The sequence below is a fragment of the Macrobrachium rosenbergii genome, chromosome 13 (genome assembly GCF_040412425.1).
Source record: "Macrobrachium rosenbergii isolate ZJJX-2024 chromosome 13, ASM4041242v1, whole genome shotgun sequence".
Taxonomy (NCBI): Eukaryota; Metazoa; Arthropoda; class Malacostraca; order Decapoda; family Palaemonidae; genus Macrobrachium; species Macrobrachium rosenbergii.
The window spans coordinates 23,789,808-23,812,340 of record NC_089753.1 but is presented as its reverse complement, the minus strand read 5'-3'; the positions used below and the strand labels follow the sequence as shown (position 1 = coordinate 23,812,340).

At 41.1% G+C, this 22,533-nt stretch overlaps 2 protein-coding genes across 17 annotated transcripts in view; one reads left to right on the top strand and one right to left on the bottom strand.

Moving 5' to 3' along the window:
* Window positions 1-17,518, bottom strand: part of LOC136845031 (uncharacterized) — a 38,304-nt gene extending 20,786 nt beyond the window's left edge. For 3 of the 16 annotated variants that reach the window (XM_067114734.1, XM_067114733.1, XM_067114736.1), the window contains exons 1-3: window positions 8,629-9,056; window positions 5,486-5,747; window positions 3,507-3,702 (exon numbers count right to left, since the gene is read on the bottom strand). In XM_067114734.1, coding sequence (XP_066970835.1) covers window positions 3,507-3,702; window positions 5,486-5,747; window positions 8,629-8,720 — 550 coding nt within the window. In that variant the 5' untranslated portion in view covers window positions 8,721-9,056. Of the gene's footprint in view, window positions 1-3,506; window positions 3,703-5,485; window positions 5,748-8,628; window positions 9,058-13,445; window positions 13,648-14,531; window positions 14,644-16,993 lie in introns of those variants that run through there. The other 13 variants (XM_067114727.1, XM_067114728.1, XM_067114730.1 and 10 more) reach the window with 12 other exon arrangements.
* Window positions 17,519-19,281: 1,763 nt separating this feature from the next.
* cyp33 (cyclophilin-33) overlaps window positions 19,282-22,533 on the top strand; it is a 28,511-nt gene continuing 25,259 nt past the window's right edge. The window contains exon 1 of the mRNA XM_067114721.1: window positions 19,282-19,428. Within this exon, the coding sequence (XP_066970822.1) occupies window positions 19,395-19,428 (34 nt within the window). The 5' untranslated portion in view covers window positions 19,282-19,394. The remainder of the gene's footprint in view (window positions 19,429-22,533) is intronic.

The following is a 22,533-nucleotide window of genomic DNA, read 5'->3' as shown; positions in this document are numbered from 1 at the left end:
ATTCCTAATCAAGCGCCACAAAGTAGACAGATTCCTAATCAAGCGCCACAAAGTACTCGTAGGACCTTGAATCTTTTCTGTTCTGTGCAAGTAGTACCTCAGTGCTCTCACTGGCCACAGAACTCTCTCCTTGTCATCTGGGCCTCGAATTTCCATCAGGCTTTTAATAGTGAAGGAACATGGCCAGGGCTTGGCTGGGTCTTCATTCTTTGCTAAAAAGCCCAGGGTGAAGGAACATACGGCATCACCTTGGGAAAATCCCACTCGCTTGTCAAGAGCAGGCACTTCACTGACTGTTTTGGCAGTCGCTAACATCACAAGAAAGAGGGTCTTCCTGGTAAGATCTTGTAACAAAGCAGAATGAAGAGGCTTGAAGCAGGGTCTGGAGAGCTACTTCAAAACTACGTCCAGATTCCTGGTGAATGGATGACCTGACAGAGTGACTTGTTTCCATCTTAAATTTTGTCTTTTCGACAAAAAAATTCCAGGCGCTTACATCCATTACTGCCCTCCAACCCACTGATGCCTCGGGGACTACAAAGGGATGGTTGTAAAAACCGTCTGACTGGACTTCTTCCAGTTCCTCGATGGCTGTTTTCTTGAGGAGGGCTGACACTTCGTCGGAGAGGGCCAAATACTTTCCGGATCCTACTGAGTAGGCATTCAACAAGATAGGCGTGTTGACTAATGGGGGCTTCTCCCTGAATGGATGGGGTAACCCTGTTTCAGTACTGACACAATCCACTCCTCTTGTGCCCCACCTCTCCCAGTAATGTAAGAGCTTGGCTCCTACTGGCACATGGAGGAAAGGACCCTTACTTCCGAGCAGCAGGCTTGGAAGAGGGCTTCTTCAAAGGTCAGGACGAGAAACACAGGTTCGTCCTAAGCTAGACTGAGCTTTGGGTCTGCCACCTCAAAAGGGCAGAGGCTGAAGTGGAGAATGGGTCCTGGTACTAGTCGATGGAAACTCCCTGGGACGTCTAGATAAGCAAGCTATAAGGTCCTGTGTACTTTTCTTCTAAAGTTCCGGAGAAACGTTGCTGACAGTAGACTGAGGGAAGAGGTGCCAGCGATCTAGAAATGAATGCAAAAGGGCAGACTTATGAGAAGCCGTGACACTCTTCGTAATAAACGAGCACCATAGCTCTCTCTTCTTCAAGTCCCATCGTGTAGAGAGAGGCTAACTCTTGACAGCCATCTCCGATGCCCCTATCTGTGCACGACAGGACATTCAGCAAATCCGATGCAACTTCCTCAGGGAGCAAAGAGCAAATCTTAATCTTGCAGGTTAAGAAACCACCGACCAATCTAAAAACCTTAAAACTTCAAAGATCCTGAACAAGTTCTTCAGAAGGTAGTCGAGTTCTGTAGGGGACAACATCACCTTAGTGGCCGCGATGGCCGACCTCCTAGATGAGTCAGTAAGTCCTGAGAAGTCCCCCTGGGAGGAGGCCGCTACTCCCAGTGAGGGAGCTTCTCCGGTCTTGTACAAAGAATACCTCCAGCGCACAAGATGAGAGGGAGGATAGCTGAAGGAAGACTTCCCCTGCTCTCTTCTCCGAGAGCCAGCTGTCCAGATTATTGAGAGCCTTCCTAGCAGAAGATGAAAGCACCCTCTTCGTTAAACTGGAGGAGTCAGTATGCTTGTCAGTGATGAAAAACGTTCAGGCCAGGGAGGTCGGAGCCGGAAGCGAGAAGAATCCCAGAGAGTTCTGCAGCAAGTACGTCAACAAAGCTACATAAGCTGTCAGAGGGGAGCGCTGATCCACTTCACCAACTTCACCTTTATCCTCCGACGGAACGAGATAGGAGCAAATCTTGAGGGGCCTGAGCCAAAGAAGGAGGTTCTCTCTTGAGCAAATTTAAGATGTCCGCCAGCTGACGCTGAGTGGAGCTGGCGATGGGTCTGTTGTGTCTGCAGAAGACATCTGAGCTGGAGTCTTGGGCACTGAAGGGCGCTTGTGCAATAATGGGTGCTCAGGCATAGCTCAAGGAACAGGCACTAGCGGGCAATTGGGTGCTAACAGGCGCTCAGGAACTACCAAGTGTCCGGGTGTTGCTGGGAGATCGGTTGCTCTTGGGGCTCGGGCGCTACTGGGCGCTCGTGAGACGTTGAGAAGCGTCTCGGAGTAGACGAACGCTTGGTCTCACGCACAGGATACACTGGAGAAAAGTGTTCTGGGGAATCCCAGAAACTACAAGAAGGCTGCTGCAGGGGCTCCCTAAATTTCTTGTAAGGCACTGGAGAAGAGTGGGGCATCAGTGGGATGAGCAGCTGTCACCTCTACTGACACTAGCACTTTTTCAACTTTGTCCATAAGGACATGCACTGAAGCACCCAACTGGATCACAGTATCCACAATTAACCCCATTTTGACATCAAACTTATGTACGAGTTTCGACTCGAGGCTGGCAAGGGGATTGGGTTCGGAACCGAGGGAGCTGGGTAAAGGAGTAGGCTGAATAGTTGGAAAATTTGGAACACGTGACACAGCAAAAGCAGGAATATCATCATTAGCAGAACTAACTACAGTCTTGCTATCTACTGTCCGTTTTTCGGCTCTAGTGGTCGCCTTACATTTCCTGTCTCTTTCTAATCTCGCTAGACGAGACCCCAAAACCTTCCATTTTCTAGCATCCCACTCTGAACATTCGTCACATGTTCAATCAACTGAACACTCTTGTCCCCTGCATTCTATGTACATAGAGTGAGAGTCATGTTTCTCTTTAGTGAGCCTAAGCATTGCAGCCTATGCTGCAATAGCGTAGGTTAGCAGCGCTAGAGTCCAACATACTAGGCTAGGCCTAAGTCAACAATTAAGTTATAATGTACGTGAAATTGAAGAAAAAGCATCCTACATTGAAAATTAACAGTCTCGCTAAGAGAGAACCTAACATAAATACAAAAGCCATAGGCTACCAGTATATACTTCACCCAAAGAAGAATCTCAAAAGGATAAGTGACATAAGCCAAATTTTAAGCTAACTGCTCACAACCGAACCACTATCGGAGCCGGCAGAAAAACAACTGAATCGCGCTGTTGAAGTCATTCCTCTCGTACCTCGACAGTGGGCGGGGACCAGTCACCTACACTGACACAAGCACTACCACGAATTTCAAATTTTTAAGCTGCTGACAGGTGAAACTATAAGCAATGTAATTATTGGTAAGTTACATATATAAAACCTTATTTCAATGACTGATGTCCCTCATTCAACTACAATATTTAATTATTCACTGATCATTTTCATGTATTTTCTCTTCTCCTGAAAGGAATTTGAACTTTTGTTTTAAACTGGGGTACAGTATAATGCAATATTTGGGGTTACTCAAATAAGACTGCAAAATTACAATTACAATTTAAAGCAATTTTCCAATCAATGCCAATTCTGATACCACCATGAAAGCTTGCTTTGCTAGTTCATGGCCTTTGAGACCTGCTCCATATCATTAATATGGATATTTGAGTAAAAATTATTGTGTATATACAAATGTTGTACTCAACCTTCAAAACTGTTAGCTGGCGAATATGAATGCTCCTTTTGCAGTATTTGAAATGGAGGGGAAGACCCTTCAGCTGTACCCCTGTGGTGTCTGCGTACTTTTTTCATTCTGGAAAACACTGGAGGTTTAGCACTGCGCTTTAGTCGTTGGCATTTGTCAGTTTTGATTGCATCATATTCCTGTTCATCATGGTGGTCCTGTTGGAAAATGAACATAAATTAATTAGCACAATTTGATTTTGAGTGATTAACCTTTTTCACATGCTATACCATTGAAATTTAATTCAAAATCATGTCAACTAAAACTACATAAGAAACCACAAAAGGCATGACATATATTATTGATGAGATAACTGAACTGATAAATCCAACTTTATTCCACTATCTAGAGTGGATACGTAACATTCAGATGTTACGTATAAATTTTACAAAAAGTGGAAAATTCCACAAAATAGTCCAAATAAATATATAATAATATATGAGACTCTTGGACTCAAACCTTGGAGCAAATTCCTGGGGTTCAAGAGCCCCCTCACCATGTCAAGGTGATCCCACATCGAGTGGAAGGGGGGCTGTTCCTACAAAATGAAGAGTCCAGGGGATTGTACAGGGTCAGTCACAGGAGAGAATTCTGAACACCATCTTTGTAGTGATCAACAGAGAGACAAGGAAGAACAGAAAGAAAGAACTCAAAGACAGAGGAAGCAAACCGGCAGAACCATTCTTACTCCAACCCCTTGCAGACCTGGAGGACAAATTCCAAACAGCCTGTGCCAAAATAGGCTGTGCATCCACCAGAGCTGGTTTCCAGGAGCTACTCAACTTTTCATCTGGGAAAAAAACTGTAAAAGGTCGTCTCAAAAAACTATTATTTTTTCCAGCATTGCCTTTACATCAGCTGACAGGGCCAGAGCTTTGGGAAATCCTGGATCCGGATCTTCCTTTCTTGCTTTGACGTATCAAAGGACTTGGCGAGGTCGTTAAGATCTAGGATTGATGCAAGATACAGGACCTGTGTTTAAACACTGAGCCAAACATAGCTCGATACCCCTTAATGGTGAAGGACAAGAGATTCCTAGATTTCCTTGGATAAAGGAAATCCACAATTTGGGTCACAGACGTCTCAGAGGAGACGATGAGTCTGAGACACCAGCTTTGGAAAATCACCCTTTGAAGTGAGCAGAGGCCCCCCAAGAAGAGATCGTCTTGATCGCCATCCCCACACCATGATCTTCACCTGATGAAGCGAGTGAAGATGAAGAGGGAGAGATTGCTCCCGAAGGAGAAACAGCCAAGAAAGGAAGTTTGGCAGGAGGGAGAAATGAGGAAGAAGGGTTAGCAACTGAAGGTATAGTTGGCAGCGTGGACCCCTCCGCCAACGCTTTGGAAGCTTTCCTCCTGTACCATTTCCTTCCTGTAAATTTCACCCTCTGCAGAGACGACCAAGAACAACACCCAACACAAGTAGATTCTGGGTTACAGTCATGGCCCCCAGCAACTGGCGCAGAGGACATGAGGGTCAACATCAATGTGCGATCAGAAGTGGGCGCAACCCTTGCTGTCACCACCAGGACACACAAGCTGGGTAACGGCCTTCCGTGCAGGTTTAGATGATGCGTGGGTTTGCATATTACACAAATATCAAACACACAAGCAGATGTTATATACACAAAAGAAAACATGAAAGATCCCACCGAGAAAAAACAAAACGGCAATCAGGGCAGAGAGTCAGCAAACACGTCTGCAACATATGACGACCGAAAGCAAATTGGAAAGTTCACATCCGGGCAGGCGGGCCTCCCACCTTCCAGACAGTAGTTAATTGCCTAACCACCTTGTTCAAAAGTTTAACGGCCGTTCCAGCTTCGCTGAAAGTAATTCCTTATATAAAGGACTGAGGGTTTGCATATTCTGTAGGAACAAATCTGCTATAACACAGACACTGATGACAACATGCACATAATGTAATATGAATACCTACACAATCAAAGTCGCATTCAAGGGCTGGTATACTGTCACTTTTGACCAGGACCCTCTCTTTTGGTGGCTTCCATGTCCTTGTATTTCTGTCAAACTGTGGGAAAATTGTTGGAACAGCATTCCATACCAGCTTATCTTTCTTTTGGGACATAAATTGTGTCTCCTGAAAATGTACTTCACAGAGGGTGCAGTTCTTCTTTAAATACAGGTAGTCCTTCTTCAGTAGGTCCTCACGCTTGCAGGCTATCACCCACTGCTTTGACCTAAACATATGAAACAACCACTGCTAAGTAATAGGCTTTTTATAGATTTTTTCGTGTTGAGCATACCATTCAGCCATGATCCAGGGCATTCGCATCATTAACTTGCTTGTCATAATCATCTTTTTGTACATTTTGATTGAGATTGACAAGAGTTGTCAACACTGACAACAGAGATAGGTGAAAGTCAAGCCATTGATAAAGAGCAAGGAGATTGGAGAGTCACATGACTGTTGCAGGCAAGTAGGGCACCACTGCTATGTTTTGATTCCCAGCAATGGCAGTGGCAGCAACCAGCAGCAACAGAGCCACCTCTGGCACCCTGTGCTAGACCATCAACTGTGTTATACATAAACAGGATCACACGAGAACAGGGATCACACTTCACAAGTAAGTGAATCTTTACAACTGTGTTGAAACGACCTCAAACGAGTAAACGTGTTAGATCACTATCAACTTGCCTGCTTTTTGAGCTAATAAAACAATGAATGTTGTAATAAGCTTTTTATTAAAGCCTATTTGGCATTAAATTCATAAAGCCTAATAAATCAGCATGTACGGTTACCGTCAGTCCATATGACCATGGTTAAGTCTGACAATTTTCCCTACTATTAGTACTACAATGTACATACTGTAGTACCATGAGGCTTTGCCATAGGCCTGCTGCAGTTTGAAGTGTCAACAAAGTGCTATAATGTTATTTACTGTGTAATCAAAAAGTTCTCAAACCTCCTGGTATGCAGACGACCCAGCTGTCAGAACATGCCTGTCCCACTGAATTTGATCCACCAGAACACTTAAATTTATTTACAGCAGGAACCATGCCGTGGTAGTATTCTTCAATTTTACCATTATCATTTTTACCCTAAATGGTACTTCAGATTATAGCTTTAAAAGTAAACTTGACCAACCAGCTAGGCTACCAGAGTTGATCATCAGATAACCAAAGGTAGCCTACCATAGCCTAACCTTAGCTTAGCAAAGGTAGCCTTACTTGGCGTAACCTTCAGGGATGCTGATTTTCCTATCTGTCCCTCTCCACAGACTATGAGATACAGCTCCATTCTTGTCTAGCTATGAAAGTCCAGTTATTCTTACAGGCTAGCCTAACTTAGCATGTGCAATGTAAATAAGTATGTTGAATTACATGTCAGTATGACTGTGACATGTTACATAGCTTTATATATGTACCTCCTTGAAGCTGTACAAATAGCTTCTATGTCCATTCTTGTCTAGCTATGAAAGTCCAGTTATTTTTACAGGCTAGCCTAACTTAGCATGTGCAATGTATATAAGTATGCTCAGTCCATTGGTATGGGTATAGACACTCACCATTGTACTGTTATTAGGCTCCTTGTCAATGTATTTTTCAATGTCCGCATGCATTACAGTGTGAGGCTTTGCAATGCACAGCGTCAAGGGGACAAAATCCACCACAAATACAATAAAACTGCATTATTCTCGGGTCAGTGAAACTTATGTACCTCCTGGCACAAGTTGCGTCATTGTTTACATTATAATCAACACACAGACTATCAATGGCACCAGGCAGTGGACGTCATAAATTATTTGGCTATCATGCACTGTCCAACCTCCCCGTGGTAAAACTTTACTTCAGTTGTGCCACCTGATTCCCACCAGTCGTCAACCAGGATGGGTTACTTATACATGAATAACCATAACCTTTCCTATAATGCCAGATCCTGACCTCACCAGATCTTACTTACCTAACCTAACTTAATGGGATGTGCCCTGACCTGGCTGGGGGCAAGGGGGGGAGGGGAAGACCCTTCCAAAAAAGGCAGTAACCCTTCCTGGCCAGCGACTGGCAGGAATCAGGCCGCGCAACTTAAGCAAAGTTTTACCTTCCCCGCTTTATATCTATGGGTCAAACTATAATGATACACTGCGTTACACACAAGTAATTTCAGTATTTCTAAGTATTAGCTCCGCACAGACTGTATGAAACGGTTCCGTGAATACGAGAGACATTAGGGAGCCGTATGATCAAGAAGAGGTTGGCTAAGGAAATCTATTATAGAAGGAACCATGCTAACCTAATGTACCCTACCTAACCTAACCTAGTAGGCTGTGTTACTTAGCCTGGAGGCAGAGCACTCCAGATCCCTGTTGAAGGAAACTACACTTTTTACCAAAATTTCCCCTATAACACTGTGCATGCGCCATAGCAAAAAAAAAAATATATATATATATAATCTGTTCTGAGGTTAATTACAGATTAATTATAGTTGACTGCCAAAAAATAACAGTAAGTTCAGCAATTCTAAGCCGTAGTTCCGTGGTGAGCTAGACTATGGCAACTGACGTTTTCCTACGTTACTTTACTTGCTTTACAAGAATTTAAAGTAACATTTTGTTGGCCGGCTGTAACTAAACTGTAATTGACCTTTGAAGACTACATGACGCGGTAGATCTAAGCTGGCATTCTGTGGCGAGCCCCCCACCCCCCTCCATAGCTAATATGGCAAAATTGTAACCAGTAAACACCCCTAGGGTACAGCCGGCCGACAAAATATTACTTTAAATTCTTGTAAAGCAAGTAAAATAACATAGGACAACGTCAACTGCCATAATCTAGCTCACCGCGGAACTACGGCTTAGAATTCCCGCAGGAACCACGCTAGTCTCATACACCCTACCTGACCTAACCTAGTAGGCCGTGTTACTTGGCCAGGGGGTCGAGCCCTCCGATCCCTGTTGAAGGAAACTCCACTTTTTGCCAAAAGTTCCCCCATAACACTGTGTATGCACGACAGCGAAATAAATAATCAGTTCTGAGGTTAATTACAGCTGACGACAAAAATTAACAGTAAGGTCTTGATAAGCACCTAAATGGTAAAGAAGAGCACAAGATGGAACTTGCCTCGGTTTCTCTTTAGGAAAAGAGAAGAAGTGCAGGTCTGCATCTCTTCTTCTGTCGTTGTTACAGCCATAGGCTGAACAATAAGCCGGCATTGTCAAGCAAGTTGCACAAATCTGGGAAAATTAAGCTGTGTCAGACGCCACCATCACCAAAGGCAGGTTATTTATAGCTTTCGCCATCACCCCACCCAATTAATATTTATGCCCCGTGGCCGTTCGGAGCGCTGCTCAGCTTGCTCTAAATGTAAACAAACATGGCGTCCTGGAAGTGATGCGGCTTGGTATATATTTGCTTTGATACCGCCGTCACAACGGCAATCACGTGAGGAATATATTCAGCAAAGCTCCATGAGGACATTTAGACAACTAGCAATAGTAGCAGAAGGGACAAATTTCTTCTGTCAGAGTTTGTACTAGTAGTAGTAGTAGTAGTATGTGGGAACTGCCTTTGAAACAGCTCACTTGCTCGTTTTATTTCTCCTTAGTTTGTGTTTACTTTTTTGGTCCCTGTAAAGCCACACTTTTTTCATAAAATCTTTCCCATTTTCAATTTCCCCCTTCAGCAGATCTATAAATAGAAGTATATTAGCTATCAATTCCTCTTTATTTTATTGTATGGGTGCTGCACAAATCTATATCTGTTACTAATGTCCCTATACACTGGGCAGTAGAGTAAGAAATGTCCCAGGTTTTCAGTTATTTTTTCACAGCAGAAACATTTTGTATCTTCCCCTTTTAACCTATTCATATTGTTTAATTCTAGTGTGCCTAGTCTAGCCCTACTGATCAGCACTGTTTTACAGTGTTATCATATCAGATTTCTTCTCTTATGTTTTCTTTATATTTTCTACTCACACGGAGACTGGTAATCTAAACAGCACGCCAAATGTCACACTTTGTTTGTAGCAGCAACAGTAGTAAGTTACCTTAGAAACAGCTCTCGTATTCGTCCTAGTTTGCCTTTTTTGTGCTTGTTTGAGCCTTTCTCTGTGATTACGATATGTTTCTGGTGACCTCTTTTCTAGGTTACTTACAGTTGGCTTCTTTCCTGCCCCTCTTCATCGAAGACCCACTGTGGGACCTCAAATTCATTTGTTCTATGCACAACAGTGCAGAGACATCCACAGAGTTATATCTGTATACATCATTTGTAATTCATACATAGTAAAGTATCCTGGTTATTGTTATATTTTTTTTCTTCTGAGGGGTGGAGTCCTACAAAACTTCGTGAAAATTTGTGCCTGATATCTGGCTAAGCCAATAACGAAGGTACCCTGTGATTTTGCTCTTCTTCACTGTAATGAAAAATACAAAATGTCTTCTTTTCAGCCTCATTCTATAAAATGTTATAGTTCTTCATTATTTCTCAAGTGGTTTTCAGTTTCCTCGTCTTCAATCATCCTTAAAGTCATATAGTGATATCTTTGATAATGCACCATATTACTGACTAGATCAGTGTTAAATTTTCATTTATGTGATAAAAACGGGCTTTTGACATGGATTTTTCACTTTCCTGAGAAAGGTGATGCGCAAAGGTTCAGAAGTTTCAAAGAATTCCCTTACATCTGGATACATTGCTATTGTTCATTGTCAAATCTGAATATCTAGATGCACATAAAACAGTACAGTCCATACAATTGACCATTTTTTTTATATCACTTGCAATTTTGCAAAGGACTGAAGCCAGAATTTTCTGTATTTCCCACTGGATCTACCAGGCTGTACTCTATTAATCCTGGGATCCATCAACAATGCAAATTTTGCTTGCGCTGAAGTAGTAGTAGTAGTGCAGTAATACAGCACCTCAATCTTACACATGTTCAGCTGCGCAAATTCACAGACACATGAACTTTTCACTGGAGCCCAACTAATTGGCATAAGTGATTTTTTCACAGACACATGACATTTGCAAAACCCTCGAGGGACCCTGCAGAAGTGTTTGTGTTTGATTTTTTAAGTAATTTATGTTTCATTTTTTTATATGTAAAATCCGCACGAAAAAATGTATTATTTTTATTTTTGTACATGCATAAATACAGTAAACCCCTTGGATTCGCGTTATCACAATTCGCGGACTCGTGGATTTGCAGGATTTTCTGTGGAACATGTACAGGTAATCCCTGGTTATCAGTGATCCAGTTTTTTGCAGCTTGTCTAGTGACAAAAATCGCCAATTTTCGGCTTCGATATGCGCCGATTTCCGCTTATCGGCGCCAATAATTGGGTGTTGGTACTGTTACATACCTAACAGAGGCGCCGAACAGAACCCCTGTCGATATCCAGGTACTGCCTGGATACACATTATATGCAGAAAATTCACATATTCGCAGAATTTTTCATAGCAAATTATTCACAAATTACCGTATTTTCATGACTAAATGCACTTTTTATGATAAAACTATTAAAATTTTCAGGTATAACCATTTTTAGAAGGTTTTTGGTGTGTTGATCTATCAAAATAGGCAGTTATAAGCATTTTTAGAGGGGTTATAAGTATTCGCGGATTTCAGTTATTCACGGGGAGTAGTGGTACGCGTTCCCCGCGAATCTGGAGCTAGAAGTCGTCAAGGCAATAAAACAGTTAAAGAATTATAAGGCACCAGGAGAGGATGGTTTATTCTCGGAAATGTTTAAAGTGGAGGAGGATAGACTAGTATTTGTCTTGAAGATATTATTCAATGAGATATGGGTGATGGGGATAATACCATTAGGTTGGAAGAATGGTGTGATCATTAAAGTTCCAAAGAAAAGAGATCCAAGTGCATGTGGTAATTGGAGGGGAATCACTTTGTCACCCAGTGGACCTTGGATCCCCCGGTCTGTTTCGATCTTTGGAAGTTATGGGGCAGGCCAACTTTGGACCTCTTTTCTACCTCAAGAAACCATTGCCTTCCTCCTGTTCTCCAGCCCCTGAACCCTCTGGCATAGGTGACAAACACCATGCTTCAAAACTCGTCCGACCTGGATCTCTTTACACTTTTCTGCCCTCAACATGGTCAGGGAAGTGATGAACAAGTTCCAGTCGCATCACAACGTTTCGATGACCTCATAGCCCTGTTCTGGCCCCTGAAACAGTGGTTCCTGGACCTTATATGGTTATTGGTGGATTTCCTGAGGCCCCTGCCCCAAAAACTGTGGCTACTCAAACAGCTTCACTTCAAGAGATACCAGCAAGGGTTGTCCACTCTTGCTCTGACAGGCTTCAGACTGTCAGGAAGCTCGTTAGAATGAAAAGATTTTCAAGAGCAGCTGCAGAGGCTATTGCAAGATGCAGACATCAATCTTCTTGCAGTGTGTACCAGGCCAAGTGGACAGTTTTCTGTAGATGGTGTCTCGGACATAACGTCTCTTCTTGAGGCATCTCTGACCCAAATAGCGGATTTTCTCCTTTATCTGAGGATCTCTAGGGGTCTGTTGACTTCCACCATTAAAGGGTACTGAGCCATGCTTAGCTCTGTGTTTAAGCACAGAGGTCTGGACCTCTCATCAAACCCAGATCTTAATGACCTCATCAAGTCATTCGACACGTCTAAGCAGAAGAAGGTCGATTTGGTTTCTTGGAACCTAGGCATGTAGTGCTGAAGTGGCTGACAGGCCCCTCTTTTGAAACCCTTCATTTCGCTTCTCTAAGGGAACTCGCTCAAAAGACTTTCTTCCTTGAGGCTTTGGTTACTGCCAAATGTGTCAGTGAGCTGCAGGCCACTGATAAGAGGGTAGGCTTCGCCCAATGAGACGCAGTGTGCTCCTTTACCCTAGGTTTCCTGGCCAAGAACGGGACCCATCCAAGCCCTGACCTCGTTCCTTCAACATTAAGAATTTAATGGAAATCCTTGGCCCAGAGGAAGAAGGAAGAGTTCTTTGCCCCATTAGAGTCCTAAGGTATTACCTGCACAGGACCAAGAAGATCAGAGGGCCATCCAGCAACCTCTGGTGTTCTGTTAAGAGTCCTTCCCGCCCTCTTTCTAAGAACGCATTGTCGTTCTTCACGAGGGATCTGATTTCTGAGGAGCATTCTCGGATTCTGGAGGACATTTTGCCTTCTTTCAATCAGGAAACAACAGGCATTGTTTCAATGCTAGCAATTTTTCTATTTCAAAGTCATTACCATACCTTAATGTTTTTGAGTAGAATATGTCCATGTATCCCACCTCCAATCACTGTGTGATTCAGCTATGTAATTACTAGGTAAGATACTTAAATGAAAACAATATTTTCATAATAAAATTAAGTTTCATATATGCTTAACAAGTAATTACAGACTCAGAGCTCACCCTCCTCCCCTCTATGGACATAAGGGCACAAACGAATTGAGCTCTTCTGCTTGGCTGTTCCTACTGTTCCCTGATAGTGGGCGGGGCTAGTCACCTACACGAAAACAATACAAGCGCTACTGTGATGTTTAAAAGGCTACCACACAAGTTAGAAACTATAGCTATGTAATTACCTGGTAAGTATATATGAAACTTAATTTTATTACGAAAATATCATTTTTACTCTCTGGAGGCAGAACTAGTTATTATTGTTCTTTATTCATGGGTCAAACTGACTGGCAGTAGGCTAAAATAATCGTCATCTCCAATGCTGTCACCCCATATAAGTTTCATCCATATGTATAAAAATATTATTAATAGCTAGGTTTAACAGCCTGATACCTAACAGCCAATATTCAATAGTCTGTACAATCATTTAATAGGATTTTAAAATTTACTGTACCTGATACAATTAATAGAGATACAATTAAAGAGTACAGGCTATATTTCATTATACATATTTCTGAGTATTGTAAAAGACAGATTCTGTGACTGGTGCCGTAAATACCTTTATGTGTTTTGGCAGATCAAATTCAGTGGGACAGGCATCTTCTGACAGGTGAGTCCTCTGCATACCAGGAGGTCTGAATAAGTACTTTGGCAGAAAATGTTTGCTGCATATGCGTGATCCGTTGTTTGGTTCTTTATCCCTTCCGCAGTTTCTAACCCAAGTAAGGTAGCGGTCTCGCTCTTTGTTTTTGTCAGGAAATCTTAAACACAAAATTGATAGAAATCAGTCCTGAATCTCACATGTCACATATTAACAACAAGCTTCCTACCCTGACCTGCAGACATCTTTAAGGCATATTTGAACCTACGAGACTACTCACAGATCTTACAAGAAAAACTATTTATTTAATTATGGTATACAGTACATGTAATTACAATCTGTATTAATTCATATTCACACAGTTGTGATTTAGGGGAATGTACACTGTATGTACTGTACAAAACCAGATCAAAGCATTGGAACCAAGACATAGAAGCTATTTGCACAGCTTTAAGGAGGTACATATATAAAGCTATATAACACGTCACAGTCATACTGACATGTAATTCAACATACTTATTTACATTGCAAATGCTAAGTTAGGCTAGCCTGGAAGAATAACTGGACTTTCATAGCTAGACAAGAATTGAGCTGTATTTCATTGTCTGTGGAGAGGGACAGATAGAAAAATCAGCATTCCTGAAGGTTACGCCAAGTTAGGCTACCTTTGCTAAGCTAAGGTTAGGCTATGATAGGCTACCTTTGGTTATCTGATGATCAACTCTGGCAGCCTAGCTAGTTGGTCAAGTTTACTTTTAAAGCTATAATGTAGTATGAATTTGAAGTATCATTTAGGGTAAAAATGATAATGGTAAAATTGAAGAATACTACCTTATTTGGACTGATGGTAACCCTACATGCTAATTTATTAGGCTATATAAATTTAATATCAAATATGCTTTAATAAAAAGCTTATTACATCATCCATTATTTTATCAGCTCAAAAAGCAGGCGTTTCGTTGGCTGTGATCTAACATGTTTACTTGTCTGAGGTTCTTTCAACACAATTATAAAGATTTTAATGAATGAAAATATGTCACTTACTTGTGAAATGTGATCCCTTGTTCTCTTGTGATCCTGTTTCTGTATGTAAAACAGCTGGTGGCCCAGCACAGGGTGCCAGAGGTGGGTCTGATCTGTTCAGTCGCTGCCAGTTCTGGGAATCAACCATGTTGTAAGAAAAGAGTAGGTCTGTTCACGCGCAGGTAGGTGGAGCTACACCTACGACACGCAGTGAGGTGGGTAGAGAAAGACTCAGAAGGAAATGTTTATAAACCAAAAGATTTTAATTTTAATAATGGGGTTTACCCAATATTTTTGTAAAAATGTGATGAAACAAAATGCAAGAGTTTAATAATTTTTAAAGGTAATGAAGGGCAATAAAAGATTTATTTCATTCACAGAATACTGAACTTCACTATAACATCAAGAATATAGTTAACAAACAACTCCCGGCTGGTAGACATAATTTCCTGTAATATTCACAACTGACACTTAGTACAAAAGAAAAAAAGTTATAACTGGTGACGTACGTTCAACTGAAAACAAATTATCATTGCCAGTATGGTTAGGCCTAATCTTATAATTGTTGGCATCCAGTCAACTGCAATTATATTATTTACTGGCCATAGAACAATGGAAATATTGCCTAGGTATTATAAAAAGATTAAGTAGGTCAACCATTTACTCTCCAAAGGAAACTTTGGTATTTTAATTCCCTGACCTAAAGTTCATAATTGGTGGCATCTGGTCAACTGCACTTATATTTACTGGCAAAGAAACAGACAAAATATTGCTCAGGTACTATGAAAAGAGTAACTAGGTGAAAAATTGAATTTAATCAGCAAAGGAAATTTTGGTATTTTAATTCCCTGGCCCAAAGTCCATAACTGCTGAGGTATTGCAAAAAGACTACTAGGTCAAGAATTCATTCACCAAATGGAATATTGGTATTTTAACTCCCCAACCCAAAGGTCTAGTCTAGCAATTATTTTTGAAGTTTGAAAACAGAAAAATTTTGTAAACCACGCTGATGATGATTGTTAGCTTTATAGGAAATCAGCTGGAATGTTCAGACATTTAATTGTATAAAAAATAAATAAAAAATTTATTTACATCACATCTAGGCTACTCTTTCTTTGTACACCACGCAAAATCTAAAGTGAAAATCGTGACATCAAACCGTTTGCAACATTTGATTATCAATGGTAATAGTACGCATAGTAAATAGTAAGTGACTAATATATGTCGTACTGTATATATATTCAACTATATAAACTGATTTATAATGAACAGTTAACTTTACTTGGATAGAATATCACTACACTTACTCTCTCCTTGCATACCACCGAAAATCCAAATTTGGAAATCATGGCATCTAATCATTTTCAACATTCAGTTATAAATGTTAGGCTCATAGAAAACGGTAACTATTACGTAGCAAATATTTGTCACAATGTAATATATTAACAATATAAACTGACTGGTAGAACTAAGCATTAGCTCCATATTTGGGTATTTCCTTTAAAATTGACTTTTCCTGGGATTTTGGCAGCTTATCAAGAATTTACCGTTATTTTTTGTCGGTCGACTATAATTAACCTCAGAACTGATTATGTTTTTGTATGCTGGCCATCCTGGAATGCTATCACGCATGCACTATGTTATTTGGGAACTTTTGGTAAAGAGTGGTTTCCTTTGCGGCCCCCAGGCTAAGTAACACGGCCTACTAGGTCAGGTTAGGGTACGTTAGGTTAGTATGATTCCTTTTATAATAGATGTCCTTAGCCAACCACTTCCTGAACGTATGGCGCCCTAATGGCTTTCGTATATATTCGTGGAACCGTACCATACAGTCCGTGTGGAGCCGTTACTTAGAAGTGAAGAACCATCGAATTTACTTCAAAAGAAGGTAATTCTAAGTACTAGCTCCACACCTGTTTTTACCTTGGAAACTGGTTTTTTCGACACTTTTAGGGCTTTTGATACTGGCGGTAAGTTTGTTTGTTGTCAGCCAACTGTTATTTGCCCCCTAACTCTACTCAGCGGTAAAGGGGGACTGTGGGAATTCAGGGTTTTGGGTGATGGAGAACACAGAAATGAAGTGGACATGTTTACATTGGGAAGGTGCCCTCTGGAGGGGGAAAACGAGAGGGAGCCCTTCGCCAACAGGAGGGAGTTATATGCATTTCGCTGTGTTTAGTACTGGCATCGGGGGGATGGAATGTCCCTTTGCCGTGTTTACTACTGGCATGTTAACAAGTTATTACACTTGCCAGACGGGATACGAACCATTCCAAACAGACGTACCCGTCCTCTGTCTTGTGAAGATCGCGCATGGACTTCAGGGGTTAATTACTGGTTAATTACATTCGTGCGACAAAAACTGAAGATAAACCCATAATTAGCAACCAAAAAGCTGTAGCAAAAGTCAAGTTAGAAGGAAATCGCCGCCGCGGAGCTACTACTTAGATCTACCCCAAAAGAATACCAAATTTTAAACTTACCCTCAGAAGCAGGCAGATGCATTGTTGGTACTGCATCACTCTTCAACTGGATACAATTTCTTGGTATTGGGATTCCAAGCAATTCATATTTAAGATTCCTCGCAAAATCAGTTGATTGGAAATGCACACTACAAAACCTCGAAGATTCCGCATTAAATTTGTGTTTTTTCTTGCACAGATGAATCCATTTCTTTCGGAGGTCTTCATTTTTAGGAAATTTGTGAAAAGTAAGATCTGTATTTAGATCTGAATTGGAGTGGCATCCAAACAGTGCACAAATATTCGGCATAGTTCTAGCCTGCAATGTCGGGGCCCAAAATACACGCCAATACACAATATATATAGAGTCACGATCGCATTTACACCTCCTCCTTCCTGATGCACTTTCTTGACCTGGCTGACAGGTAAATAGCCCATCCGCTCGCGGTGTTAAGTCATGCGCCCAGTTGGTCGAATTTTGGGTCAATTGTGGTCAGACGACATCTATCTGAAGACTTAATCACAATAGCACTGCAGCAGCAGTAGTAGTAATAGGCTAGATTTGCCTATGAAACGGCTCCCTTGCTCCTATTCCTCCATTGTTTGTGTTTGTTTAATATTTTTTTTTGTCTCTGTAAAGCCATCATTCTTTCAGTAATTCTTTCCAATTTTCAATTTATTTCGACAGATCTGCAAATATAGGTATATTAGCTATCAATCACTTTATTTTTCTGGTTTGGCTGCTGCACAAAGCTATATCTATTCAGAATCTCATTATATGCAGGGCAATAGAGTAAGTAATGTTCTAAGTTTTCATTTTTGTTCCTCACAGCACAAACATTTTGTATCTTCCCCTTTAAGCCTATTCCTGTCATTTAATTCTAATGTGCCCAGTCTATAGCCCTACTAATCAGCATTGTTTTTCAGTGTTATCATATCAGATTTTTTCTCTTATGTTTTTTTTTTTATATTTTCTACTCGCATGGCAGACTGTTAATCTAAACAGCACGCCAAATGTCACACTTTGTTTGTAGCAGCAACAGTAGTAAGTTACCTCAGAAACGGCTCTCGTATTCGTCCTAGTTTGCTTTTTTGTGCTTGTTTGAGCTTTTCTCCGTGATTACGATATGCATCTGGTTAACTCTTTTCTAAGTTATTTACAGTTGGCATCTTTTCTGTCCCTCTTCATCGACGACCCACTGTGGGACCTCAAATTCATTTGTTCTATGCACAATAGGGCAGAGACATCCAAAGAGTTATATCTGTATACATCATTTTTAATTCATACGTAATAAAGTATCTTGCGTATTGTTATATTTTTTTCTGAAGGGTGGAGCCCTATAAAACTTCGCAAAATTCGCGCCCGAAATCTGGTTAAGCCAATAACGAAGGTACCCAGCGATTATGTTCTTCTTCACTGTACTGAAAGATACGAAATGTCTTCTTTTCAGCATCTTTCTGTAAAACTTTATAGTTCTTCATTGTTTCTCAGGTGGTTTTCAGTTTCCTCGTCTTTATTCATCCTTAAAATCATATAATGACATCTTTGATAACGCACCTTACTAATGACTAGATCATTGTCACTGTTTGGTTTTATGTACAGCCCTCCACATGGATAATTCCCTCTCTGGCGGGTCCATGTACGTTTTCGAAATAAGGTGCTTCTTATATTTTATAAGTGTCTTTCAGTGTTTTCTCGTCAGTATCATAGCTCCTGCAGAATAGGAGAGTCTTTAGTTCCTTTGTAAATTTGCATTCTTCCTGTATGCTCTTCACTTCTGGATCATTTATCAGATTTCTAATAGTGTTAGTTTCGTTTCCTACGGATACAGTGCTATTATTCATGGTCAAATCTGAATATCTAGATGCACATAAAACAGTACTGTCCTTACAATTAAATATTTTAGATATCATTTACAATTTCGCAAAGGACCGAAGCCGGAATTTCCTGTATGTACCACTGGCTCCATCAACAACCCAAATTTCGCTTGTGTTGGAGTACTGTAGTAATAGTAGTAGTATTAGTAAACGGGATATTCCTCTGAAACGGCTCCCTTGCCCGTTCTACTCTTCCTTCGCTTGAGTTTGTTAAGTTTATTGTCTCTGTAATACCGTGTATAATTTTAGGAATTCCTTCCTAATTCCAATTTATTCTTTCGTTAGATCTCCAAAAAGAAGGTTGTTAGCTATCAGTTCCATCGATTCCTCATTATTTTCTGGAAACTACCGTGAACAAAACGTTGGGCACCTCTCGGGCCAATCAGAATCGCGGATTTCTCGTCCAATGAAAGCGCAGATCTCGTTTCATCGTCTTAAAAGGTTTGTTTACAAAAATACCGGCTCAGTCTGTTGCCAGCACTTCTCCACATCTGACCTCTGTGTGACAGGTCAAGTGTGTGTGTCCGAAACGCGCGCGTCCAAGATGTCAAACAGCAACAAGCGTATTCTCTATGTGGGTATGTTATCACCGAGGCTAACCTATTGTAATATATTACCCTTGCTGAAATAAACCTGTACATGTGCAGAGCAAATGGCTTATACGGTAGGCTAGGTTAGTTACATGTGTTGCAATCGCCAGATGTCTTTATTTTCCACTAACCCGGCCGACTCACGTTACTTGAATCATAGGTTTCTGATTTTGCTCCTTTTTTATTTTATCGTATTTCTAACCACGAGGCTGTTAATCTGTGGGTGCAAACCACTTGTGTTTTACCCTCCTACCTAGCCTAACCTGTATTCGTCAAGTAGGCTATACCCCAGAGGACCCCAGTGGGAAACTGGGATTGTGGTGTAGGGGGGCGCAACTAACAAATGCAGTAAACCACAGTATGATCAGGATGAAAAAACCGGTAGAATTGAGTATTACCTCTGCGTCGGGTATTACCTTGGTAATTGACTTTTTCTATAGTAGCCTATTTTGGTGCTTATCAAGAAATGACCGTTATTTTTTGTCGCTCAACTGTAATTAACCCCAGAACTGGTTATATTTTTGCTGTTGCACATGCTCAGTGTTATAGGGGAATTTTTGGTAAAAAGTGGAGTTTCCTTCACCAGGGGGTCTGTTGGGCAGAGCCCTCCAGCTAAGTAACACGGGCCTGCTAGGTTAGGTTAGGGTACGTTAGGCTAGTACGGTTCCTTTTATAATAGATTTCCTTAGCCAGTCCCTTCTTGAACATATGGCTCCCTAATGCGTCTCGTATTTGTGGAACCGTTCCATACAGTCCGTGCAGAGCTAATACTTAGAAATACCTTCCTTTGTTCTAAAGTGTGCTTAAAACATTTCTGATATTAGATTTGCTAGCAAATGAGTCCTTTTAGAAATAGTGTACTGTGCTCTGATATCCTACAATTTGGAGGACCACAGAAGGAAAGTGGGGCAAAAACGAAACGAGTGAAATACAAGGACGGTAATCCATTTGATGATTTTCATTCAGATTGAGGGAAAGGTAAGTTTATGGAATATTTTCAGACAGATATGCAGTAGGGAAAGGACCTGACACCCTAGGTTAGGTTAGGTGTGGTTGGTTAGGTCAAAACACTCATTGGAATATAGGAGAATTATATCCTCAAGTCCAAAATGCAAGAATGGATTGAAGTAAGATTTTACTGAAAAAGTACATACTTCATTTGTATCACCAGTAGCCTAGCCTACAGGTTGTACTCACAAATAATTTTATAACATGAAAATGTTGCAAGCACAGTCATTGGATGCATCCTAACGAACCTAACCTAATGTAGGTTGCTAGGGCTTTACCTGGCTGGGGCTTCACCTTCCTGGACCATCCACATAACTTGACCTAGAGTGGCTTGAAAGTCGTGGAGTAAAATAAAGAGAAGTATCTTAACCAAACCTAGAACGCTTGGTCCATACCTGAATGAGGGGTTTATCCCCTCATGACCAACCATCCTAGTCTGATTTAGAGCACCATCAATCGAAAGGTGAAATACAGAATGTTTTTTGGATTAAGAGATGGCCATCCTCTCACAGATGGATAAAGCAATTTAAAGTATTCTACAATATGAAATATATCACGTACAAACTCAGCTTACACTTCTCATATACAAGGCAGATATTGCTAAACTCTGGAAACTGGTGTGAAAATGGCCTTTGAAAAGTACTTTAGCATAAATAATTGTTTAGTTTTAATTGGTTGAAAAAGGAGGTGATTATTTCTTAACAGAAAAGCACTTCTATGGTCTTGTGAATCTTGTGTGAGCTATGGCACATGTCACCAATTAGTGTTCATTAACTCAGAATGTATTGGCTGAAGTCCTGTAGGGGGTTGGTGCCATCAGTGCACCTTGTGTGGTGCAGTGGAGATCCATCTTTAATATAAGGTTCTCTTGGATAAATCCAAATCCACCTTTTCCCAGTGGATAACTAGACCCAGGTACTGGTACAGATTGAGGAGGCATCAAAGGTACCTGCAAAGATCTAGTGGAGCTTGTTACCTCTAACCACTTATTGAGATGCACCAGCAGTCTGATGCCTTGCCTGTTAGCCCAAGTAGTAGCTGGGGCTAGAATATGGGTGATAATGTGTCGGACTGTCTATGGCATGGATTATAGAACCTTGAACTGAAAGGATTAAGAGGTTTTCTAGAATCCCTTGGAATTGTTACCCAACAGCAGGTGTTTTTCAGGTCATCTATGCAAGAAAGTTGTCTTCTCAGATGGAGCTACAATTGAGAGCCATTTTCCTGATCCAAAAGGAAGTAAAATCAAGGTACCCTCTAATAGACTAAGGTCAACAATGGCTCCCCAACCTCTTGAGAGCCTGAGGTCTGCAAAGTGTAATCTTTAGACACCATGCTATTTGTCTTTCACCTTCCATCTGGCCTCTTTTTAAATCATCAAACTCTCACCTTGCTTTCAAGTGCAAGGAACTTTTCCAAGCCCACCAAACAAATGTGGTGCTGGGTTGGCTCTGAGCTTAGTGGGGTCTCTTCTCCGTAAAAGGTAACCAGTAGCTATTCCTCAGTAGGACCAAAATTTTTAGAGACAAGCCCCAGTGGACGTGATTGTGGGTGTCTGACACCCATCTCCTCCTGTGACTTAGGGATAGACCCTCTTCCCTTAGGTGGTCTAAAGGATGAGTACTGAGTGGAAGGCTTAGTTGGTATCATATGATAAGATCTCATGACTGGGACCCTAGCAGACATACAGATGTCTGCCCATATTGTAAAGGGAAGAACACAGTGTGAAGTACTCAAAGAATCAGGGATGAGACTGCAGATGTGTTGCTAACACAAGACAATAAAGAATAACAAATTCCACCATTGGTACCGGGATTCACCCCAGGAAGAGTGGAGAGAGAGACTTTGTCTTCTGTGGACTGGGTTTGTGTTAAAATTTATAAGGAGAAAAACCACAAGATCAAAAGCACGAAAAGAAGGCGATAGTAATCGAAGTAATTCATTGTAACCTAATTCAGGGTGCCACATCTAACCAGCCTGGGCACCTTGTCACCTGCAATTCCTTACACTTCATAAATATTCCGGAACTTGAGAATTTTATGAAAGCACCTGTCCTCTTTGCAAGTGTTATGTATGTTCACAATT